Source organism: Myotis myotis, unplaced genomic scaffold, assembly GCF_014108235.1.
Source record: "Myotis myotis isolate mMyoMyo1 unplaced genomic scaffold, mMyoMyo1.p scaffold_m19_p_18, whole genome shotgun sequence".
In the NCBI taxonomy this organism is placed as follows: domain Eukaryota; kingdom Metazoa; phylum Chordata; class Mammalia; order Chiroptera; family Vespertilionidae; genus Myotis; species Myotis myotis.
The window spans coordinates 14727772-14754732 of record NW_023416322.1 but is presented as its reverse complement, the minus strand read 5'-3'; the positions used below and the strand labels follow the sequence as shown (position 1 = coordinate 14754732).

The 26961-nt window shown below is 38.1% G+C and overlaps 1 protein-coding gene across 9 annotated transcripts in view; it reads right to left on the bottom strand.

Annotated features, from left to right (window-relative positions):
- RPS6KC1 (ribosomal protein S6 kinase C1) overlaps window positions 1-26961 on the bottom strand; it is a 159755-nt gene that overhangs the window by 113996 nt on the left and 18798 nt on the right. For all 9 annotated transcript variants that reach the window (XR_004973439.1, XM_036344812.1, XM_036344810.1 and 6 more), the window contains 2 exons: window positions 18839-18932; window positions 3116-3475 (listed from right to left, as the gene is read on the bottom strand). Coding sequence is in view for 8 of the 9 variants with exons in the window: in XM_036344812.1 (XP_036200705.1) it covers window positions 3116-3475; window positions 18839-18932 (454 nt within the window). In the remaining variant the exon portion in view is untranslated. The remainder of the gene's footprint in view (window positions 1-3115; window positions 3476-18838; window positions 18933-26961) is intronic.

Genomic DNA, 26961 nt, shown 5'->3' with positions numbered 1-26961 from the left:
GGTAGCAAGTATTTGAGAGGATGTGGAGAAAAGGGAACTCTTGTACACTCTTGGTGAGATTGTTAATTACTGCAGCCACTATGAAAAACAGTATCGCAGAGCCTCAGAAAATTAAAATAGAACTACCATATAGTACAATCCAGCAATTGCACTTCTAAGTATACAACCAAAGGAAATAAAATCTCTACCTTGAAGAGGTATTTTCACTCCCATGTTTATTGCAGCATTATTTACAACAGCCAAGGAAACAACCTATATATCCACCAACAGATGAATGCATAAAGAAAACATATGTATACATACACACACACAATGGAATATTATTCAACCATAAATATGAAAGAAATTCTGCCATTTGCAACAGTGTAAGTAGAACTTAGGAGCATTATGCTAAGTGAAATATGAAGCAAGTCAGACAAATGCTATCTGATCTTTTATATGTGGAATCTAAAAAGAACTAAACTCGTAGAAACAGAGAACATATTGGTGGTTGTGAGGCAGGGAGCGGAGGGAAGGTGAAATGGGTGAAAGTGGTCAAAAGTTACAAACTTTGATTATAAGATAAATAAGTCCTGGAGATGTAATGTAAAACATGGTGACTATAGTTAACAATACTGTATTGTATATCAAAGTTGCTAAGAAAGTAGATCTTAAAAGTTCTCACCACAAGAAAAAATGTATAACTATGTGAAGTGATAGGTGTTAACTAAACTTAGCTGGCAATGTTTGCACAATATATACATATATCAAATCACTATGTTGTATATCTTTAATTAGATATTATATGTCAATCATGTCGATTAAACTGGGGGAAAAGTTTTTTTAAATAATGTCATGTGTCTGTTAGGAGGAGACTGATACTTTAAATAGAATCCCCTGGCCCAGTGGCTCAGCTGGTTGAAGCATCGTCCTATATACCAAAAGGTTGCTAGTTAGATTCCTGGTCAGGACACATACCAGGTTGAAGGCTCGATCCCCAGTCACGGCACATATGGGAGGCAACTAATCAATGTTTCTCTCATTAATCAATATTTTTCTCTCTTTCTTCCTTCCTCTCTCTCTAAAATCAATAACCATTTATCCTCAGATGAGGATTAAAAAACATTTTTAAAATAAATATAATCCATGAACCAGAAGTACTACTCTGACATTACATTTGACACACAATTAAATGTGTAACCATGAGGACTGAAACAGAGATTATTTTACACACTGGATAAAAATTAGAATTCTGTGATTATAGTTCTACAGTCTGTATGAACAAAAATTGATCACATTATGAATAAACAATATAAGTCTATAAGCAATTAGTTTATTATAACTTTTTGGATTTGATGGCACATTAACAACAAAAAACAATCCAGGGCAGTAATGGCTATTGTGGTTTCAGAAAGGTATATGTTAAATAGAAAAAATATGTTTAAATAATAGCATTCCTTAAGATAGAGGTCTAGTTCTAGTGGAAAAATAATTCACCACCATAATTACAAAGTAACTAATTAAATGATGTAGTTTTTATTTGCTGATATGCATTTATAATTCTTATTTTGAAGCAAAGATTTTTATTTTTCTGGTGCCATCAAGTGGTAACATTATGAAGTGTTCTAGAGTTAAATGCAAATAACTTTTAGACAAAAGAATCACACTGATGTATTTTATCTATGTCAATTAGATACTAGTGATGTTTTATCACAAAAATTATCTAAAAAGAAGAGAAAAATATCAGAGCCAATTATTTGCAACTCATCCCTATTTTAAACCCCCAACCCAAAATAACAGTTAAGACAAAGAAATATGAGTAGATCTTTAAGACCAGAATGCTCCACTAGCAAAAAAACAAAACAAAAAACACTCCAACAGATAATAAAACTATTAGAAAACCAAGTTTGTATTAAAATGACATATATTATCAGTCAAACCAAGAGAAATGCTCCTTCCTGAAACTCCATTAACATGGCTGTAAAATAATTATTTTTAAGGCAAAATCCCACAAGGACAAAGAGACTGAGAGAAAAGATAGCAGCAACACAATTTTAGAAGCCAGCAAGGAGATGGGTGAGTGGTTACAGACTTGGGGAAACTCCAGAAAGCTGCCCGACTGACATGGCACTAAATCTCTCCCAAAGTTCAGGAGCTGGTGGCTCTAAGTAGCTGTGGACAGGAGAGTGAAGAATAAAAACAAGAAACTTAGTCAAAATCAGTTAAAAAGCAGTTAGGATACCACTACACACACTTCCTCTTCCACTCCATGCAGCCAAGCATTCATCTTTACACCACATTAAAAGAATGAAGGTTATACTCTAGGAAGAGTACAGCAGAATGCTTCTGGACTTCAGGACACAGGCACAGTGAGAGCAGGGGAAGTGTTAGTAATACAGGAAATGGTAGTAATCTGAATGGTACTAACAAGTCAAAGATCACACACAAAAAATAATGAAGATGGTAATTTTCTGGAAAGAAAACCACTGGAAGAAGGTCTCATCAACCTTAGATTATTGTGTCCAGGAAGTCATGTAACTAACTGCAGCATGCTTCACTCTGGTTCTATAAGGAAAATGCAAATAATTAAACAAAAACTGATGCTTAAAAAAAAAAATGTAACTTCTACTTATAGACATTCAACAACATTCAACTCTACATGCCCTGAATCACTCTCATGCATTAGCTGAGAATTTACTGCAACTAACGAAGAACAAAATAGTAGGCAAATCCAAGGACCTTTTACACTCTTGGTTTAAAAGCCCATTTCATCTCCTCTCTTCAGGCCATTGAGAGTAGGTGCACTAAAGAATCGCTGTGAACACTCCTATGAGAGGTGAAGGCTAGTGACCATTGGCCATATCAGAGAAAACACACATTATTATTCATAATAGAGACTCAGAGACTTATTTTTTCAATCCTATTTTGTTGCTTAATTTATCAAAGCAGAGAGTTAAGTGTATCTGATACTGTCATGTAACCAGGAGATATCCATATTTAGGCCATTTAATCTTCAGTATTTCTCATTTTCAGTCTTTTTTTTTCTTTAGAGGATTATATATAAGACAAATAGTTATATGTATACATGTTTTTCCAGATATCAACAAAAGAAACATTAATATACATAAAACTGTACCTTGTACACCTTCTAGAAGTAAGTCAACTCCCTTCCTATAAAAATCAGAAGCAGCTTCATAGTCATCTTCTTCTTCCTTCTTTAAAGCCAGCTTTATGAATTCTCCTGCTTTCTCCAAATAATTTCTCTTGCCAAGCTTGGATTTTAAACTGCCAGGAAAGAGGCTACGATTTTCCCGTTCTTCTGTCTTGTTCTGCTCACTGTCATAAGCAACAGCCCCTAGTGCTGAAGGATCCGAAGGAAGATTGAGACCAAAAGTTCTAGTGGGAGAATTTTGATTGGAAGCCATTCCATCATCTAACTCAGCAAGGGAATCCACATCGACAGTAAGAGATATCAGGTCACTGTCACTGGAGAAGCCTGGAAATACAATCATAATAGTAAACATTAAATTGAGAATCAACCAAAACAATACAAATCATGCTATTAATTTTTTCATCGATCAAAGTCAATTAGGAAGGCTATATTTACTGATGAAGTCAGTGTCTAGCAATTTGTTTTAGTATAAGTTCATTCATTTTTTTCCAATATCTGTATTTTTTATTTTTTAATCCTCACCCAAGGATATGTTTATTGATTTTTAGAGAAAGAGGATGTGGGAGAGAGAGACAGACAGAAAGATGTGACAGAAACATCAATTGGCTGCCTCCCCTATGCACCCAGACCAGGGATTGAACCCACAACCCAGGTATGTGCCCTGACTGGGAATAGAACCTGCAACCTTTTGGTGTAGAAGACGATGCCCCAACCAACTGAACCACCCTGCCAGGGCAGTTCATTCATTTTTGCACTGTCACTCAACAGCTCTGGAAGAACATCTCCTTGCCTTAATTATCAAACTAAAACTGAAGTTAAGTTTTTATCTAGCCTTGTTGTCAAAAAGAGCCTTTAGCACAAGATCTTGCAAACCATTTTTAGCAAGCGCATGCTTGCACACACAGCTGCTATGAACAATAATATTAAGATGAAGGGAAAAGAGTAAGAGCTTTAGAGTAAGTACAAAAGAAGTTTAGAAACCCAGCTCTTGAAACTTATTGTGTGACCAACAGCAAATTACTTAACAGTTTTACTTATTATGCAGGGCATTACGAGAACAAAGTTAATACATATGAAGCATAATAGGCTATCATTAAATTACAACTCTAGCAATTATATAATAATTATTTAACTATTTAGACAATATATTCCCAGAAATGTGTTTTTAGGTCACCATCCATATCAGGTGGGGAGTGTGCAGGAGGCGGCCAATCAATGATTCTCTCTCATCATTGATTTCTCTATCTCTCACTCTTCCTTCCTCTCGGGAATCAATAAAAATATTTTTTTAAATATATATTTAAAAAATTTTTTAAATAAAATAAAGAACTGAATTATTAGAAATCTTTGTTTCAGACACTTTCACAGCTTTTGGAGAAAGTTTTGGTCTATATTTGTATCTTAGTTTTCTAACAGAAAATGAAAAATAGGTGCTGCTAAAATTTTTAGTAATGAAAATTACTTCTCCCACTTCATATAACTGACTTCATGGTAAATAAGCATGATGTACAATAACAGTTACTAAACTTTTTGGTTTTAAAACCTCCCTTTACATTCTCAAAAATGACTGATAACCTCAAAGAGATTCTATGTGGACTTTATAAATATTTACTAATCTTAATATTTAAAAAACTGACAATTTTTTTAATTAAACATTAAAGCCCATTACAAGTTAACATGATTTTTATTTTTAAAAATTTTATTTTCCAAAACAAAAAATATTTAGAGAAGTGGCACTGTTTTACATTTCTGCAAATCTTGTTAACAAAAGATGGCTAGATCCTCATATCTGTTCTCTGCACCCAATCTGTTGTCAGATGTTGTTCTGGTTGAAAGATTTGAATAAAATGTCACATAGATATATAATTGAAAATGGGGCAAATATTTTAGTAGCCTTTTTAAATAATTGTGGAGACTATCTTTTAATACTACAACCAAACTTGATTACGTGGTTGTTTCTTAAAGCTTAGTTGCCATGTAGAACATAACATAAATTCCTATCAACGAAATTTGTTTTTGTTTGTATATTTTGTTAATTTTTATTGTTGAAAGTATTACGTATGTCCCTCTTTTCCCCCCACTGACCCCTTCTAGCCTACCCCCACCCTAGGCCTGCACACTCTATTGTCTATGGCCATGGGTTATGCATGAAATTTGTTTTGTTACACACAAATCCATTGGTCTGTCTTACACACAGAATGGATCTTTTTATCCATCATAAGTTTGTAACATCACACATTGGTCATTTTGAAAATACTGGTTTCCAGAGCTACATAGATAAAGTGATGACAAATTTCATATTATAATATCACCACCAAAACCGAATTTGTTATTATCACCACCAAATTCACCAGAAAATTCTTTAAGTATTGGAAAACTGTCAAGCTCAAAGTGGAAGATATAAGTTCTCCAAAATTCTAATTGTAGGTTGCAAACCTGAATTGTATCAGTGGCAACACATGCTGTCAGTTATTTTCTCCTTCAAGTATCAGCTCACTTCGTTTACTTTCAAAAAAATATGTGCCAAATTCCCAAGTTGAATAATGACAGTTTGTCTGTTAAACATCCTTTCAAGTAAATATGGTGTTCCAAGAAAAAAAAGGAACTAGTTTATGGCTCAAGCAACTGCACAAGAACTTTTCCCTAAGACAACCACGGTAGTTCAGTATGCAGAAGTGCTTTGTGTATAGTTCCATTCCGTCACACAAAATATCAACAAAGGCATGTACCCGAAGGTTGAGGTTTAATGAAATTGAGTTTTAGTGCTTTATCAAGGACACTCAGCACTGGCATTACTACAAGTGTGTCAATGCTTTCAGTTACTGGCTGGTGTCGCTCTTTTAATTCATGCTCTGGCACACTAGTTTTACCCACCATTGTTTCTGTGTCATCAGTGAACATGCCAAAAAATATTCTTTTGAATTTTGTCAACCATTTAAAATATAAAAACCAGCCCTAGCCGGTTTGGCTCAGTGGATACAGCGTCAGCCTGCAGACTGAAGGGTACCAGGTTCCATTGCGGCCAAGGGCACATGCCCGGGTTGTGGACTCGATCCTCAGTGTGGGGCATGCAGGAGGCAGCCAATCAATGATTCTCTCTCATCATTGATGTTTCTATCTCTCTCTCCCTCTCCCTTCCTCTCTGAAACCAATAAAAATATATTTAAAAAATAAAATATAAAGACCATTCTTAGCTTTTAGGTCATATAAAAACAGGTGGCAGGCCAGATTTGGCCCACAGGCTATACGTTGTCAACCCCTATTATAGACTCAAATTGTTTATTTCATATCAAATAAAGTTAGGGTAAAAACATGGTACTGGCAGCTAAACTCAAATTTTAAATCAGCTTTAGACACAACTTTGGCACCCTGTCAATAAAATATTCTGTTTTCAGGGTTTTGTTTTTTTTAAATCCTCAGAATGCCCATAAAGAACTAATTTTGAGGTACAAACTTCCTGTTATAAAAGAAATAAGACATAGGAATGTAATGTACAGCATGGCAACTATACTTAATAATACTGTACTGCATATCTGAAAGTTGCTAAGAGTAGATCTTAAAAGTTTTCATCACAAGAAAAAAATCTATAACTATGTATGGTGACAAATATTAAGTAGACTTAATGTGGTGATCATTTTGTGATACAGTTGACCCTTGAACAATGTTGGGCCCCCAACTCCAACCCCATAAAGTTGAAAATACACATATAACTTTTGACTCCCCCAAAAACTTAACTACAGTCCCTCAGTATCCTCGAGGGATTGGTTCCAGTATCCCCCACAAATACTAAAATCCACAGATGCTCAAGTCTCATAAAGAATGGCAAAGAACAAAGCATACAGTCAGCTCTTTGCATCCTCCAATCAAAAATACTGTTTTCAATATGCAGTTGGTTAAACGCATATTGCAAAACATGGGAAATGGCCCTAGCCTATTTGGCTCAGTGGATAGAGCTTCAGCCTGCAGACTGAAAGGTCCCGGGTTCGATTCCAGTCAAGGGCACATGCCTGGGTTGCGAGCTTGATCCCCAATAGGGGGTGTGCAGGAGGCAGCCAATCGGTGATTCTCTCTCATCATTGATGTTTCTATCTCTCTCTCTCCCTGTCCCTTCCTCTCTAAAATCAATAAAAATATGTTCAGAGAACCAAGATGGCGGCATAGGTTAACGCCGGAGTTTGCTGCTTTGAACAACTACTTCAAAAGTGAAACTAAAAGACGGAAGGGACATCACCCAGAACCACAGGAACGCTGGCTGAGTGGAAGTCCTACAACTAGGAGGAAAGAGAAACGCATACGGACACTCAGAGGAGGCGCAGTGCTGAAGGCAAATTCTGAACCCACCTTGTTGATCCTGTGCGACCCGCCCCGCCCAAGCCCTGCACTGAGGCATTTGCCGGATAGCCTCAGGCAAAGGCTAGATAAGCACCTCCCTAGAGGACAGAAGTTCTCTCACTGCTGACACAGCTGATTCTCATAGCCACTTGGCCTGGAGGTCAAACCCTCCCTGGTATTAGCTACAACAATCAAGGTTTAACTATAAGACTTCGAACAAAGACCACTAGGGGGTGCACCAAGGAAGCATAACAAAATGCGGAGACAAAGAAACAGGACAAAATTGTCAATGGAAGATATAGAGTTCAGAACCACACTTTTAAGGTCTCTCAAGAACTGTTTAGAAGCCGCCGATAAACTTAATGAGATCTACAAGAAAACTAATGAGACCCTCGATCTTATATTGGGGAACCAACTAGAAATTAAGCATACACGGACTGAAATAACGAATATTATACAGACTCCCGACAGCAGACCAGAGGAGCGCAAGAATCAAGTCAATGATTTGAAATGCGAGGAAGCAAAAAACACCCAACCGGAAAAGCAAAATGAAAAAAGAATCCAAAAATGCGAGGATAGTGTAAGGAGCCTCTGGGACAGCTTCAAGCGTACCAACATCAGAATTATAGGGGTGCCAGAAGATGAGAGAGAGCAAGATATTGAAAACCTATTTGAAGAAATAATGACAGAAAACTTCCCCCACCTGGTGAAAGAAATGGACTTACAGGTCCAAGAAGCGCGGAGAACCCCAAACAAAAGGAATCCAAAGAGGACCACACCAAGACACATCATAATTAAAATGCCAAGAGCAAAAGATAAAGAGAGAATCTTAAAAACAGCAAGAGAAAGAAACTCAGTTACCTACAAGGGAATACCCATACGACTGTCAGCTGATTTCTCAACAGAAACTTTGCAGGCCAGAAGGGAGTGGCAAGAAATATTCAAAGTGATGAATACCAAGAACCTACAACCAAGATTACTTTATCCAGCAAAGCTATCATTCAGAATTGAAGGTCAGATAAAGAGCTTCACAGATAAGGAAAAGCTAAAGGAGTTCATCACCACCAAACCAGGATTATATGAAATGCTGAAAGGTATCCTTTAAGAAGAGGAAGAGGAAGAAAAAGGTAAAGATACAAATTATGAACAACAAATATGCATCTATCAACAGGTGAATCTAAGAATCAAGTGAATAAATAATCTGATGAACAGAATGAACTGTTGATTATAATAGAATCAGGGACATAGAAAGGGAATGGACTGACTATTCTTGGGGGGGAAAGGGGTGTGGGAGATTCGGGAAGAGACTGGACAAAAATCGTGCACCTATGGATGAGGACAGTGGGTGGGGAGTGAGGGCGGAGGGTGGGGCGGGAACTGGGAGGAGGGGAGTTATGGGGGGGAAAAAGGGGAACAAATGTAATAATCTGAACAATAAAGATTTAATTAAAAAAAATATGTTCAAAAAACAACAACATGGGAGATGAAGGGAAACTGTATATTTACTAAAAAAAAAAAAAAAAAAAAATCTGCATATAAGTGGACCTGTGCAATGCAAACCCATGTTGTTCAAGGGTCAACTAGGAATACAAACACCTAATCATTATGTTGTACAACTGAAACTAATGTTATGTCAATTATGCCTCAATAAATTAGATTAGATAGATAGATACAGAAAGATAGACAGAATTAATTTTTGCTCCTTAAAAACAATAGATTTCATTAAATGCATAATCTGCAATGAGATTCACTGGACCTAGTGGAAATCTCTTCATTTCTATGACATTTCAACTGTACACAGTACTTCAAAATCAAAATCTTTTCCAGCAATCTACAAAATTATCCACTGTTCTGAGAAATATATATATACTTTATGAGATTTCTAAAATAATTTTTAAATATTTTATGTATTTCAATGAAAATTTATTTCCTTAAATGGTGTCACTGTAGTCCATTGAAATTAATAAACAACTATCAAGTTTAATATTTTTTCTGGTTTATGCAGCTAATCACAAAAGAAAGGAAATGCTGTCAGAAATCTTTTGTCAGCTCTCCCGTGTCTTGTCACTATAACCTTCACATCATCTATCACATTGTACTGTCTCATGTGTTGCCTGATTTTCCTTTCTACAAGAACAATAACACCAAAGGGCAAAAGGGTAAAGTTATGTATACTCAGTTTCTTGGCTTTTGACCACAAAAATCTAGTATCATAGTCACATTTCCTCTTACCTTTCCAACCTCATTTTATTAGCAAAGGAAACCACGGTTAAATAAAATTAGATCAGAAAAGTAAGACCATCAAAATACCGAGGAAGAAAGTAAGATAGCAAAATAAAGTAAGAAATATACTATACAAATTGTTTCAATTTCTACCTAATTCTAAATGAATCTTTCAAAGTAAGCAAGCAAATAAAACAAGCAGGTTAGGAAGAGGAATTTTTTTAGCCTAATTCGGAGAAGCAAAGGGAAATAAAAAGACTTCTTCTGGTTTAACCTTGTTGGAGGACAGTTTGGCAATGCATGTCAGATGCAAAAAAAACGCTTATATCTTTGACCAAGCAATTCAGCAGTTTTTACCAAAACAATCAGAGATACAAAAGAGTATGGTTCATCCCTATGATAAAGTATTATACAGCTATTAAAAAGTATGTTATAGAATAGTGATGGCGAACCTTTGGAGCTCGGCGTGTCAGCATTTTGAAAAACCCTAACTTAACTCTGGTGCCGTGTCACATATAGAAATTTTTTGATATCTGCAACCATAGTAAAACAAAGACTTATATTTTTGATATTTATTTTATATATTTAAATGCCATTTAACAAAGAAAAATCAACCAAAAAAATGAGTTCATGTGTCACCTCTGACACGCGTGTCATAGGTTCGCCATCACTGTTATAGAATGTTTAATGCTAAAGTATTCATGCTCTATTATGCAAAAATGACAAACTGCAAAGTGGTACTTGTGTGTGTGTGTGTGTGTGTGTGTGTGTGTGTGTGTGTGTGTATAGTATATATATTATAATTTAAAAACACAAATACAACGCGGCTGGTGTGGTTCAGTGGTTGAGCATTGACCCAGGAACTGAGACCACTGGTTCAATTCCCGGTCAGTGCACATGCTGGGTTGCAGATTTGATCCCCGGTAGGGGGGCGTACCAGAGGCAACTGATGGATGAGGTTTCTCTCTCTCATGGATGATTCTATCTCTCTATCTCTCTCCCTTCCTCTCTCTCTAAAAATCAATAAAAACACATTTTTTAAAATATATTTTATTGATTTTTTTACAGAGAGGGAAAGGGATAGAGAGTTAGAAACATCAATGAGAGAGAAACATCGATCAGCTGCCTCCTGCACACCTCCCGCTGGGGATGTGCCCACAACCAAGGTACATGCCCTTGACTGGAATCGAACCTGGGACCTTTCAGTCCACAGGTCGACGCTCTATCCACTGAGCCAAACCGGTTAGGGCAATAAAAACACATTTTTAAGAACACACGGGGGGGAGGGGGAGGGGAAGGGGGAGCCAGAAAGGTACAATAAACACTAAAAATAATTTTTTCAGTATGGTGAGATTACAGGCGATGCTAATCATTTATCTTGTTTGTGTATGACAAGCTCTCCAGGCTCTGTACATGGAGAATATCAAAGGAGATAACAGTAAGGGCTAAAACTGGGAATTGAGTATAAAGCTATGTTACACAGCCATCATTTATGAAATACTGGCCTGTATGAAATATCCAGCAGCCAGTGCCCAGGAATTTCTAACTGTTGAGGGCCGCTAGCAAACACTCAGCTTAAATTTGTCACTGAAACTCAGAGCGCAGGCAGAGCCACGCCCTGGGGGCAGACCTGGTCAAGAGACTGGGATGCCACTCAGTTTGACCTTTCAGACCAGTGTTAAGGGGGAACTCAAGGCCCAGGAACTCAAGGCCCACCCAGATGTGATGTAACTTCCTATTATTCGAGTATTTATTAAAACTACTTCCGGTGTTGGAGGTCGTTCTGTCCCTCCATTCAGAGGGCAGACGCCACGCCTGGCCCAAGCTTTTATTCTATTTCTATGTCTGTCTTTTCATTTTCTCAAATCCCAAAAGCGCCTCCTACTTAAAAGAACCTGTTCACGTCCCCCCCCCCCCTCCCCCCGTGCTGGAACAGAGAAGGGAGCCCCCCCCCCCCCCGCCATACCTAACTTAAGAGAGAGAGGGTAGAAATGATATAAAGACAGATCTGTGTAAAGCAAACTAACCCCAAACTATCCTCCTCCTTTAATTCTCCTGTTACGATACACCCTACCACACCTAAAAAGCCTAACCCTATCATATGTCCTCCACCAAGCACTGCATCGAATCATCTTTTCTAGTATTCTCTGATACTTTCCTCTTCTATATTTAAGCAATTTCTAAATTCCCTTCTTCTCAATGAAGTACTTCCCAAACAGCTCAAGAACACTCCCTTTCACCACCATAGCAATAAATGTGTGTGCACGCGTACGCGTGAGTGTGTGTGCGTGTGTGTGTGTGTGTGTTCAGTACCTAGCTTATTCCTCTGATATCCTTAATATATCTACTTTGTACAGTGCCTGCTCAAGTCCTGGAAATCAGTCCTGTCATTCAACAAACTTTATATAAATCTAAATATCACATGAAGTGGAGACTAGCTCTCTATAACCCAGGAAGAAAGTTAGCCAGTAAGATATAGGGAGCAGCAAACAAGAAGCTTTCGGTTAAGGTGAGCAGGAAGAAACTGTGGATGAGGCAGAGCAACAATTGACAATACAGAAACTATTTGTCAAAAGTTAAACCAACCTGAAGTCAGTCCATGTTTAAGAGGGCCCTCTGGGCCATCATCAGAGTAAAAGGTGCAACCTTCACCCAATGCCATCAAGTCAAAAACCTAAGCCTTTTCTGGAAGGGATGAGAGCAGGGGGGTGGGATGGGGAGTCAAAGGTTCTATGAAAGCATTCTGCCTCCAGATTCATTTCACAGACATTCAAGTCTCAGGGCCATTAGAGGGCCCCAGGTGACCGGTTAAAAAGCAGCTACGGACATAAGGGTTTTATTTAAGATCCTAGTCTACCTACCTACCCTCACTTTCTGTGCTTTGAACTGCTCAGGTAGGCAGTATAGTCTAAGACACCATCTCTGAAAGACAAGCACCAGGGGAAAAGGTTGAGTTGCCACAGAATAAATCTTTATACTATAAACTATCAGAAATCTGTATTTGAAGACCATCTGCAAAAAGATATCAGTTTTCTTTAGAACAACAGGTGGTCTCTCATGGTGGACTATATATAAAAATACATGGCCTCATTATTGTTAGCTGATAGCTTTCACTGAGCCCTGAGGTTCACATATTGCAAGAGTCAAGGAAAGGGAATTTCTACTTTTCCTAGTAGCAATGACTCATGCTTTACACACAAAGCAAGTTACCTAGCCAGCAGAACAAAGGTCACCCTGAGACAGAAGAAATGCATATCAGTCTCCATTAAGAAATAACGCCTTATAAATATGACTTAAGTGAAAACCTAAATCTAAAACTAATTAAGATTCTGATGCCAGTTAAGATTCCTTACTTGATTACCAACTCCTCATTTAGTAATAGCTACTGTTACTACAATAACCATTTCTTTGATGATTCACATTTATAACATCCTTGGAACATGTCTATGCTTCACCCTTGAGACTTTTTGAAGAGAGCATCAGAATATCTTCTGTATATTTGGTGAAAAACAGAATGAACTCAGAAAACAACACATTCTTCACAATTACAACCCTAATCCTGTTACCTTATTAGAACAACGAAGATCTGTGAGTTGGCTTCCCTTTCTACCTAATGAACTTTTCATGGTGCTCCTCTTCAGAATCTTCTCTACGAATCACACCTGTTTGTTACCAGCACACAAGCAGCTCACAAATAAGCATTCCCACCGCCTTCCTCTCCTAAAATTAAATCTCTTCATTTCATAAAATATAGTTCTGTGATTGTTATTAAATACCTGGAAGGCCCTGACTGCCAGAGGCACATGACTCACCTTCTCTGAAATTCCAATTTTAATTGTAAACTAAGAGATTCATCTATATGTTCCCTAATGTTCCTTCTACTCTAAAACCCATTCCCACAACATATCATAACTTTATTTGCTTCACCCAACCCCTAAAGTTCTAAGTTCAGCATTATCCTTGATAGCCCCAGGATTTTAAGAGTCAATATTTATAATTTGTACTATTTGTTTTACATATACATATACACATACACACAATGAATGACACATTCTCATTTGTGTTTCTCTTGAGAATAGTGGCCTGTTCTTTTTTCCTATTTATTTCAAAGTCCCCTGCCAAAGAAATTTCAACTAATAAAGAACAGTGAATAAAAGTTAAGAAGCCCTTAAGGCTTAAGAGAAAAAGGAACTTCAAACTGAATAAGCATACTCTAATATAATAGAGGACCCAGACTAATCCTAGTAAAAAGATTTGGAGTGCTCATGGTGCCATCTAGTGGACATTTGCTATAAATTCTATGTAAATGTAAATTACTTTTCATTAGACTTTCTATATTTTGTCATCTTACACTACTTGTAGTGTAGACTTTAAGTTTGTCTTTAAAATATATTTAGGTTATTAAGTGGCCAATAAACTGAACAATATTACTTTTTAAAATGATCCTGCCTCAAAGCATCAACTTTAAAACAACTAAATGAAAATAACACAAATAATAAAAAGTAAAACAAAAGGTATTTTAAAACAGAATTTTTTTCAAGCTTAAATAACTACATGCCTTCCCAATTATCTCCCTAACATAGTATAATGATGATTACATTTAATGTCAAATATAATCCACATTATTCTATTCAATACATATTAATTATAATTTTCATGTTTATGTACATAATGCAAAAAAATTATTATCCTACCATCAAGTAAACATACAAATCTTGGACTAAGAGTTCTTTTACGAGTTCCCATACACAGATCAACAAGAGATGCCATTATCTTTGAAATGTACATCTCATTTACTCTAAAATGACTAATTCAAGACAGCCTAATAAATCATTCTAGAGTCTACAATTGTAAGAATAAGTTTTAGAAGCTTCTAACCCAAAATTTTTAGGAAAAAAAAAAGACAGATTTAACTATTCCAGGAGACATTTAAAAATATTCACTTTTAAGATCTGCTACATATAAGATGTTGATCTCTCAATTTGTATTTGTGGTTATGATCACCTAATTATTTTCTCTTATTTGCTGCACACACCTGGAAAATGTCCCTCCCAAAACTGCAAAGGAAGTAAAATAATGTATTAGGAAGAGGAAATGACACAGGTTACCAGATGAGACTATACCAACATCAAAGGCTCCAATATCAAGGCCAGCATGGCAGTAAAGCAAACTACATCCTTCAAACAGGCCAACAGATGAGAGAAACATGTCAAGAAGCTCAATTCCCATGCATCGTTTTGGTCAGGTTTCCACAAATGTCAGGAACTTCATAGCTAAGTTTAATCAGGCAAATGATGGAAGTTTAAAAAGGAAATAAGATGTTAATCAATTAAACCTTTCATCTTTGAGAAAATATATAGTTTAATTTCCCTGAACAAAGGGAGATCAAGAGTAACCAGCATTTCGTCTTAAAAACATAAAACGATATTAACTTTTTATCTAAAAACCTACTGAAGAACTTTATAATTTTCAATTTCATATTAGATAAAATACATTTACCAGTTAATTACCAAAGTATTGGTTTTATGAAACCTTAAAGGGGTTTCCTCGATCCCACTATAAAATAATGATAATTTTTTAAGCCACTAATCCAGCTCTTTTTGTTTTCCTCAGAAAACTTTCTTTCAAGGTAACTTAAAACTTGTTGATTGCATTTTTATGGTACTAATAAAAATAATGATCGCTTAGCTTCCACATCTGTTCTCTGAGAGGTGATATACTTGCCATGTCATTCTAACTCCACCTGAAGGACCTTGAAACAGCAGACTATATATTAAGATGTGCCCTTCTGCCTCATTCCACCAGCAAACTAAATCAGAAGTATGAAAAATGAATCCACATGGGCACATGCCTGGGTTGCGGGCTCGTGCCCTTTCAAAACACCATTTAAAATACTGCACTCAGAGGAGTTGTTATTGAGTGAATCACCTCCTCACATTTTTGCTCTAAATGCACTTGCCAACCACAATCCCTCTACAACCCTCCATTTCACTGCAGACCTGTGAGGCTTGGCAGGCTGCCTGCTTTCCTGCCCTTGTACTAGAGGTCCTCTCCCTTGCTTGTCTCTAGGGTGTGCAGACCTTTTGGTATGAAAGTAAATCTTACACTTGCCCAGTATGCCAGGCAATTTCATGATATTTAAAAGTCATTTCCCATGCCCTAGCTGGTTTGGCTCAGTGGATAGAGCATCAGCCTGCGGACTGAAGGGTCCCGGGTTTGATTCCAGTCAAGGGCACATGCCTCGGTTGCGGGCTCGTTCCCTAGTAGGGGGTGTACAGGAGGCAGCCGATCAATGATTCTCTCTCATCATTGATGTTTCTATCTCTCTCTCCTCCTCCCTTTCTCTCTGAAATCAATAAAGAAATATATTTTTTTTTTAAAAAAAAGTGAAACTACAAATTGATGTTTTTCTTTCTCTCTCCTCTTCCTGTCTCTCTAATAATATCAATAAAAACATTTCCCCTCTCAAATAGCAATGAATTTGCAAGCTGTCTGACATTCCAATCTGTATTTGTCAACAAAGTGTCTCTGAGCAAGATTAATTAACCAGACATAGAGTCGTTTAAAGGGAGGGGTAAAAAACTTAAGTATTAACAGCATTTCCAGTTCCGTGTTTTTCATTCTTAATGGATCAGTGTATTTTAGAATGGTAATACAGTTGGAAAACTAAACTATGCCCTGAAAGGATAAAAATTTCACTATTTCTTTTAGGTATCATAAGTCTTTTCCTAAGTTTTTAACAAAAATGTTTTCCCTGCCTGGCTGGCATAGCTCGGTGGTTGAGCATCAACCTATGAACCAGGAGGTTGCTGGTTCAATTCCTGGTCAGGGCACATACCTGAGTTGAGTACTTGATCCCCAGTGGGGCATGTGCAGCTGATCAGTGATTCTCTCTCATCATTGATGTCTCTATCTCTCTCCCTCTCCCTTCCTCACTCTGAAATGAATAAAAACATAATTTTTTTAAAAAAAATGTTGCCCCTAATTTTTCTCTTAAAGCATATTCCTAAAAGATAAAGCCTTCCAAAGAAAAGCCATCTGTTTGAAATTTCACAGACAAACTCTTAACTGCTTTAGGTAGGGTAGTCCATACTGCTCAGTTTGTCTGAGGCAGCTCTGGTTTATGCCTATTGTTTTATTGTACTTCTCAAAAGTCTCCCAGACTGGACAATAAATTACTAACTCACCTTAGCTTTAGATATCTCTTTTAACATGGATGCAACCACCTTTTTACCCAGAAAAGTCATTCCTAGTAACAATGCACTTCCCTTTCCCTCCTAGACGATAGCAAAGGACAAAAGACCTCTGTATTGCTCCCATCGCTGATTATTTTAAACTGAAATGGGCTCCTGAAACACCCTTCTCTCACCATGGCAGACTCCCACCTAGCAACAAGGGCTTATTATGGCTGTCAAAAGAACATAACCATTCCCAAATCACACAACCTTTGGTTCCTATATCAAAAAACGAGAGAGAGAAAAGAAACTTTTCTGCCATTTCCAAGAGCTGTTCTCCTCATTGAATAGTCTCCTACAAATATTTGTCCTACTGGTCCTCTACTGGACATCATCAAATCAGCACATTTTTCAGGCAGAAAACACCCTCCCTCTTTCTCAGGAGAGTATCTCTGAGGCAACAGCCAGATCAGGTTATCCCATAAGTCATCTTCCAAGGAATCCAGTTCTAGAAAGAGAATCACATTCAGAACTCAAGCAGGGACTAGATTTTCCAAAGCCTGACAAGGATCTCAGATAAAAACAGGTCATGGAGAACAGATATATTTTTCCCCCAAAACATGACAGACTGTAAAGTAATATTACTGTCAACAATGTTTTTCTATGACCCTGGCTGATTCAGGATGGAGCCAAAGATATTGAGGACTCAATGGATGCTTTGCTTATAAGTCAACAGAGCCACCATGAAAAACAAGTTAATCACTTCTCAATACAGCAGAACCAAACCTAATTACCTATTTTTAAAGACTCTCCCCATCCCTATTTCCTAAATCTCTTTTTTTTTTAATTCCAAAATTTTCCCTGAAAAAAAAAAACTAGCTAATTAAATCCAAAAAATATGTGTTTTAAATCTTCATAAAAAATCAAGGATGGCTTAATAGAGAAATAAAACAGGAGATTAAGCATTTTTGAATTAAAATGATTAAAAGTACAAAAATTGCTTTGGTTTAAACTCATGTTATTATAAAACATATTAAAAACATTAAAACTGCTTTAAATTTTTTTTCTGGGGACATGACTAAACTTTAAAGGCAGTCTTCAAAAATTAATTGTCTAAAGATCAGTTGCTACTAAATAAATTTAACCAAGGCATTCTTACTGTAGAAAATACAAATTCTGAACACTCATTATACCACATTTAATCATATCTAAGATGGCATTAATTGTAGGAGGAATCATCCTACCTAATAAAGAGGGAATATGCTACTTGACTCTCACACCATTGCAAAGATGGCAGCGCCCACAGCCAATAAGGAGGGAATATGCTAATTGACTGCCCCGCCCTCAAAGATGGTGGCACCCACAGCCACAAGATGACGTCATCCAGTCCCCTCAGCCCCACCGGGGCAGCAGGCGCACAACCTGCCTCTGGAGTCCCCCAGTCCCCTCAGCCCCCCAGCTGCCCAGGGCCAGTCCGAGGCACAGGCAAGCCTCGGATGGTAGCTGCCCAGTCACCCAGGGCTGGCCCGAGACACCCAGGGCCGCCTGAGGCTCAGGTAACCATGGCCGGCCGAGGCTTGCGCTGCCGGCAGTGGTGGCAGCAGAGGTGTGATGGGGCACTGCCTTTCCCTGATCGCTGGGTCGTCTCCTACCCCTGAGGGCTCCCAGACTGTGAGAGGGGGCAGGCCGCGCTGAGGGACCCACCCCAGCCAGTGCATGAATTTCCATGCACCGGGCCTTTCGTTTATATATTAATAAGAAAGAAAAAAGCTGTCAATTAAATGCAAGATATCATCAACCCAGTATCATGCACTCAATATCAATGATATTAAAATGTGAAAAAAATCATTAGAATGAAGTATTCCCAAATTCCTATATCCATTTTTTTTGCAATATAAATATGATTTAATCTTCTACAATAAAAACCACTGAAATGAAAAAAAATAAAATCTCTTACCTTCCGTACTACACTCAGGAAAGCTATCAGTGAGGGAATCCGAATAAGCTTCAACAGGACCAATCAATTCAGAACCATCATTAATTATTCCACCCTAAAAAGATCAGAGTAATTGTGTGTCATTCATAATAACAGTATTTTAAAAAATCAGTAATAAATGAACTATAGACTTCTCAACTAAGTATTGTATAAGGATTACAAAAACTATCTATTAAATGAGATTACAATTGCTTTTTTTAAAAAAATGTTCTTTTTATTTTTTTATTGATTTTTTTATTGATTTTTTTACAGAGAGCAAGGGAGAGGGATAGAGAGGTAGAACATCGATGAGCGAGAAACATCGATCAGCTATCTCCTGCACAACCCCCACCGGGGATGTGCCCACAACCAAGGTACATGCCCTTGACCGGAATTGAACCTGGGACCCTTCAGTCCGCAGGCCAACGCTCCATCCACCGAGCCAACCGGTTAGGGCAGATTACAATTGCTTTAAAAAAATCAACAGATATATCAATATTGGTTCATCAACGTTAACAAATGTGCCACACCAATGCAGTATGGTAATAATAAACTCTATGAGGGAGTAGGGGAATACATGGAAAAACTCTAATACTTTCTGCACAATTTTTCTGTAAACATAAACTGCTCTAAAAAATGGTCAATTATTTAAAAATTCAATAGGAATACTATAATGTTTATAATAATACATGGCTTTTTATAAAAGCAAATTTAAAAAAATTTTTTTTTTTTTTATTTTGTACAGAGAGCAAGGGAGAGGGATGGAGAGTTAGAAACATCAATCAGCTGCCTCCTGCACACCCCCTACTGGGGATGTGCCCGCAACCAAGGTACGTGCCCTTGACTGGAATCCAACCTGGGACCCTTCAGTACGCAGGCTGATGCTCTATCCACTGAGCCAAACCGGTCAGGGCTATAAAAGCAAATTTTTAAAAAATCTCTCAAACTTACTCATTTAAAAATACAGAAAAAGAAAACACACACCAGCTAAAGAATATTGTTCAGAATCCTTAGTGACTGGTCATTCCAATAGTGATAAATGATGAACTCCATTAGAAAGTCATGTAATTTTTCAAATTAAAAACTACAATATATCACACAGCACTTCAGGAAATTCCAGAAGTGACTTAAACTTGAAAACCACTTAAATACAATAAAGTAAAACTAAATAAGTTTAAAATATTTTTATTAAAAAACACAATTTTAATATAAAATTGATTTCTCAATGTGACCATCATTTTAATTCTATATTTAAGTTTGCAAATTTAAGCCTAAAAGACTACTTTCTCTTACTTACATGTTACTAGAGAATGCTAATATCAGGCAAGTGATAGTGGTGTGAGTCTGTGCCATGGCTTTATACACTGCTACAATCAGGAATATATGGGCTTATAATCTTTGAATAAGTATAACTAATTAAAATAATAGCTCTTCTGCTCCTTAACATCTTTTGTCTACCTTCCACCAGCAGTTCTATGCCTCCCAAACACTACTTCCCAGATAGCCAAACCCAAGAGGAATATAAAACCCCGATTTCCTGTCTATGTCAGCACAAAGATTTCACAACTATCTTTTTTTTTTTTAAAATATATTTTATTGATTTTTTACAGAGAGGAAGGGAGAGAGATAGAGAGTTAGAAACATCGATGAGCGAGAAACATCGATCAGCTGTCTCCTGCACATCTCCTACTGGGGATGTGCCCGCAACCCAGGTACATGCCCTTGACCGGAATCGAACCTAGGACCTTTCAGTCCGCAGGCCGACGCTCTATCCACTGAGCCAAACCGGTTCCGGCTCACAACTATCTTTACTTAATCAAAAGTTCCCTGCCAGCCATGGCCGGATGGCTCCATGTATTGGAGTGTCGTCTTGTACATTAAAAGGCTGCGGGTTCAATTTCCGGACAGGGCACATACTCAGGCTGCAGGTTTGATCCCTGGTCAGGACCATCACTGGTCAGGATGACTACAGTAGGCAACCAATCAATGTTTCTTTCTTCTTCCCCTCTCTCACTTCCTCCCTCTCTCTCTCTCTCTCTCTCTCTCTCTCTCTCTCTCTCTCTCTCTTCCTTCCTTCCACCCTCCCTCCTCCCATTCCTCTCCAAGATCAATGAACAAATCCTCAGGTGAGGAAATAAATAAATAAATAAATAAATAAATAAATAAATAAATCTGTTCTATAGGCACTAAAGGGAAGTAGTAGAATAATATGCCACAATTCTATTTTAAATCTCTAGTTCAAACATTAACCTCTTAGTATTCCTGATTATGCAGTAAAAAGAAACTCTTGCCGAAACCGGTTTGGCTCAGTGGATAGAGCGTCGGCCTGGGGACTGAAAGGTCCCAGGTTCGATTCCGGTCAAGGGCATGTACCTGGGTTGCCGGCACATCCCCACTGGGAGATGTGCAGGAGGCGGCTGATCGATGTTTCTGACTCTCTATCTCTCTCCCTTCCTCTCCGTGAAAAATCAATAAAATATATTTAAAAAAAAAAAAAGAAACTCTTATTATATAGTTTCTCAAAGTTTTTATTAATGAAAGTCAGTCTGAAGGGGAAGGAGTTTAGATACGGTAAAATAAGTATATGAGCAAATGCTCATCACAAAAGACAATAATATAACTAGAGAAAACTGTCTAAATAACCATTTGAGATTCCGGAACTTGACCAAAAACATAAAGCAAATGAAGATGTGGTTACTCATGGAAAACAACAAAACCCCAGGTAAGAACTCTTAATAAGTCTATTCTTGCCTGGGGTTGCTCCCATCTTCCATCCCAGCTGGGTGGCCAAGGTAATTATACAAGAACCTTGAAAACCAGCAGATTCACTTGTAGATGAGGTTGCCATGATTTTGATTGAATCACAGGAAAAAAAATCTACCCCAAATAGCATTATCAGTAATAGTAGCAATCTTAGTGCCAAACAAATGGCAAGAAATAAGTGAATGGCTCAGCAAGCATAAGCTGCAGCAAGCAAAAGACCAGAACATTAGCCAGACATTTACCAGGGAAATCCAGAAAATGACACAACCATAGGGATTCTTAATAAGCACTCTACCCATCCATACAGGAGAGACCAGAGAGGGATCAAACTATCTACAAATCCCTGGCAAACCATGAGATGGTGCATATGCATAGAGCCGTGGTCAGCAAACCGCGGCTCACGAGCCACATGCGGCTCTTTGGCTCCTTCAGTGTGGCTCTTCCACAAAATACCACGTGCAGGCACGCATGTACAGTGCGATTGAAACTTTGTGGCCCATGCACAGAAGTTGGTATTTTGTGGAAGAGCCGGTATTTTGTGGAAGAGCCACACTGAAGGGGCCAAAGAGCCGCACATGGCTCGCGAGCCACAGTTTGCCGACCACTGGATAGAGGAAATGTAAGACATCTCAAAGGAAAGTAAGACCCAGGGCAAACTTAAAAACTGCTTGAACTTTGAAAACACACAAAGAATCATCAGCATAAAGAGAAGCATATAAGAAACAAAGTGTTTAAGTATAAGCCAAGACCAAACACTGGCTGTCCAATAAACTAAGACGATACAGAGCTAAGTCCTACTAAACCAGATTTTAAAATACAATTAAAATTAAAAACTGACCATAAGTATCAGCAGTCACATACTATGCATTAAACAAATAAACTCCACAGATTTAGTACAGCCATGTTAATAAACATACTAATAAAATAATGGCAACAACCCTCAGGGAGGAAAAAACCAGAATTCAGAGTTGCTGTAATATATATTAACCAAAATTTCCAGCTTTGAACAAAAAATAATAAGACATACAAAGAAACAGGAAAAGTGTGTGCTCCATAAGGGGAGAGGTGGGGAGGAAACAGTCAATACAAGCTTATAAATATGTTCAAATAACTGAAGGAAATAACAATTAAAAAAATTAAAGGAGCCCTAGCTGGTTTGGCTCAGTGGATAGAGCATCGGCCTGCAAACAGAAGGATCTCGGGTTTGATTCTGATCAGGGGCACATGCCTGGGTTGTGGGTTCAATCCCTGGTAGGGGGCATGCGATCGATGATTCTCTCTCATCATTGATGTTTCTATCTCTCTCCCTTCCTCTCTGAAATCAATAAAAATATATTTTTTTAAAAGAATTCATTTAAAAAGAATTAAAGGAAAGTCTAATGACTATGACTCATGAAATAGCAAATATAAATAAGTAGAAATTATTTTTTTAAAAAACAAAAAATAGTGAAGCATTATCATAGAGCCAAAAGTGGAGATAATCCAAATGTACATCAACTAATGAGTGGATAAACAAAATCCACTTAATGGAAAGAAATGAAGTACTGATACATGCTACAACATGGATGAACCTTGAAAATATTGAACTCTGAGAAAGAAGCCAGATGAAAACAGCTATATGTTGTATGATTCCATTCATGTGAAATGTCCAGAAATAGGCAAATCCATAAAGATGGAAAGTAGATCAGTGGTTGCTAGGGGTTGGGGCATGGTGGGGAAGAAGTAAGTGCTCATGGGTATGAGGGTAATGAAAATGTTCTGGAATCAGGTAGCGATAATGGTTGTGTAACCTTGTGAATATACTAAAAACCACTGAATCATACACCACTTTAAAATAGTGAGTTTTATGTTATGTCATTTAATCTCAATTAAAAAAAAAAAAAAGAACCAGATAGAAATGCTGCATTTGAAAGGTATTGTAACAAAAATTTTAAATTTACTAGAGGAGTTCAACAACAGAGTTGAGAAAGAACAACCAATGAATGTGAAGATCAACAGAAACTATCCAGTATGAAGATTATAAGAAAAAAAGACCAAATAATAAAGAGAACCAGAGAGAAATGTGAAATGATATCAAGCATACCAACTTACACATAATGGCATACCAACTTACATGTAACAGGGTTATCCAATGTAAGAGAGAGAAAGGGGCTGAAAAAGAAATACCTGAAGAGATGAGGACAGAAAACATCCAAAATTGAACCAAAAAAATTTAATCTACAAATACAAGATAAATTAGACCCCTAAATAGGATAAACAGAAAGAGATCAATACCTATACGTACACTGTTGAAAGACAAGGCTAACTTCTGAAAGAAGCAATAGAAAAAGACTTACTCAGTGGAACTATAGTACAATTAACGGCTGATTCTCAAAAAGACAATGAAGCACAAAAGTCAGTGGAGTGACAAATTCAAAGTACTAAAAGAAACAGTGTCAATCAGTAATTCCACATATCTAGCAAAACTATCCTTTGAAAGTGAAGTGTAAACAAAAACATTTCCAGACAAAGACTGAGAGAATCTTTGCCAGCAAACCAGGCTTACACCAAAAAGAAACAACAGGAAATCCCAACCTGAAAGAAAATGACAACTGCTGGTAATTCAAATCTACCTGAACAAATAAAGAACACACACACAAAAAAGATATGTATGAGGATAAATATAAAAGACTATGTATAGGTCCATGGAAGGCCCCCTCTTGTTTATTATTTTGTTTCCTTTTAGGAATGTGCTCTTTTTTTTTTTCTTTTTTTTTTTTTAATATATACTTCTTTATTGGTTTCAGAGAGGAAAGGAGAAGGAGAGAGATAGAAACATCAATGATGGGAGAGAATCATTGATCGGCTGCCTCCTGCACACCCCCACTCGGGATTGAGCCCACAACCCAGGCATGTGCCCTTGGCCGGAATCGAACCTAGGACCCTTCAGTCCGCAGGCCGACGCTCTATCCACTGAGCAAAGATGGCTAAGGCAGAATGTGCTCTTGAAAATGTTATTGTTTTATGTACACACATTTTAAGTTTACATACATTGTTTATGTTATATATTTTATATTCACTAATGTTTTTAATACACTGTTTTTAAAGTATAAAAAAGGCTATATAAATATGTTCTTTTTTCTTCTCCTAACTCCTTAAAAGACATCAGATCATAATACTACATTGTTGGATTTATATTATATTTAAGGTACACATCCTATCTAATATTAGACAAACATGTTAATTAACTGTAACTTCGCTACCCTTCCCATTGGCTAATCGGGGCGATATGCAAATTAACTGCCAATCAAGATGGTGGCCAGCAGCCAGGCAGCTGAAGCGAACAGGAGGCTTGCTTGCTCCAGTGATGGAGGAAGCCAACGTTTCCCGCCTGCTGTTGCAGCCTCTGGGCTGCACTCTAAGAAACAATATTGCAATTATAGAAGCTAAACAAGCTCCAGATACCTGCTTTCAGCCAGCTTCGGCCTCAGAGCTTAGAGCGGCAGTGATGGCAACAATGTTTCAATTACAGAAGCTAAACAAACACAGATACCTGCTTTCAACCAGCCACAGCCTCAGAGCTGGAGCCAGGCCTCAGAGCTGGAGCCGGCTCTCAGCTCCAGTGACAGCTATAGAAGGTAAATAAATCCCAGAATAAAAAAAACAAAAACAGAAAAAAAGGAGAGGCTGGGAGCTTCAGTTGCCTGCCAGCCTGAAAACAGCCCTCAGCCCCTCACCCAGACTGGCCAGGCACACCAGTGGGGACCCCCACCCTGAAGGGGGTGTGACCAGCTGCAAGCAACCATCATCCCCTCATCCAGGCTGGCCAGGCACCCAAGCGGGACCCCCACCCTGATCCGGGACACCCTTCAGGGCAAACCAGCCGGCCCCCAACCATGCACCAGGCCTCTATCCTATATAGTAAAAGGGTAATATGCAAACTGACCCTAACAGCAGAAAGACTGGGAATGACTGGTCACTATGACACACACTGACCACCAGGGGGCAGACGCTCAATGCAGGAGCTGCCCTCTGGTGGTGAGGGTGCACTCACATGGGAGGAGCTCTGCTCAGCCACAAGCCAGGCTGATGGCTGCCGGTACATAGGTGGTGGTGGGAGCCTCTCCTGCCTCCTCAGCAGCGCTAAGGATGTCCGACTGCAGTTTAGGCCTGCTCCCCGCTGGCAAGTGGACATCCCCTGAAGGCTGCCGGGCTGCCAGAGGGATGTCTGATTGCCATCTTAGGCCCAATCCCCGGGGAGCAGGCCTAAGCCAGCTGGTGGTCATCCCCTGAGGGGTCCCAGACTGTGAGAGGGCACAGGCCTGGCTGAGGGACCCCTCCCCTCCCCCCTGAGTGCACAAATTTTTGTGCACCAGGCCTCTAGTATTATAATAATGCAATGGAGGGGAGTAAATAACACTTTATGAAGCAAACTTTCTATATGTTACTGGAATTAAGTGAGTATTAATCTCAAGTAAATTGTCATAAATTAAAATGCATGTTTTAATTCCTAAAGCAACCAATAAGAATTTAACTTAGCAAAAAATTGATAAAAAAGGAATTTAAATGGTACAGTAATCAATATCTACAAGGGTGGCATAAAGGAAAAACAAAAATATATGAGACATAACTAACAGCAAAATGGCAGACAAATGCAATCAAATCAACAATTACTTTAAGTATAAAAGGACTAGCCCTCGCCTGTTTGACTCTGGATTGAGTGTCAGCCCAAGGATTAAAGAGTCCTGGGTTTGAATCCCATCAAGGACAGGTACCTCAGTTGCAGGCTTGATCCCAGGCCCCAGTCTGGGCATATGAGGGAGGCAACCAAACAATGTGTATCTCTCACATCGATGTTTTCTCTCTCTGTCTCTCCCCCTCTCTAACACTCTCTCTAAAAATCAATAGAAAAAGATCCTTGGGTGAGGATTAACAAAAACAAAACAAAACAAAAAAAGGACTAAATACTCCCCCAATCAACAACAGTCATTTCCTGACTGGATAAAAAATAAGATCAGCCGAAACCGGTTTGGCTCAGTGGATAGAGCGTCGGCCTGCGGACTGAAAGGTCCCAGGTTCGATTCCGGTCAAGGGCATGTACCTGGGTTGCGGGCACATCCCCAGTAGGAGATGTGCAGGAGGCAGCTGATCGATGTTTCTCTCTCATCGATGTTTCTAACTCTATCTCTCTCCCTTCCTCTCTGTAAAAACTCAATAAAATATATATTAAAAAAAAACAAAGAAAAAAAATAAGATCAAACTATACATTGCATATAAGAGATATCCTTATTTAAGAACACAAATACATAGAAAGCAAAAAAAATAAAAATAAAAAGGTATGCAAACAGTGACTATAGGAAACC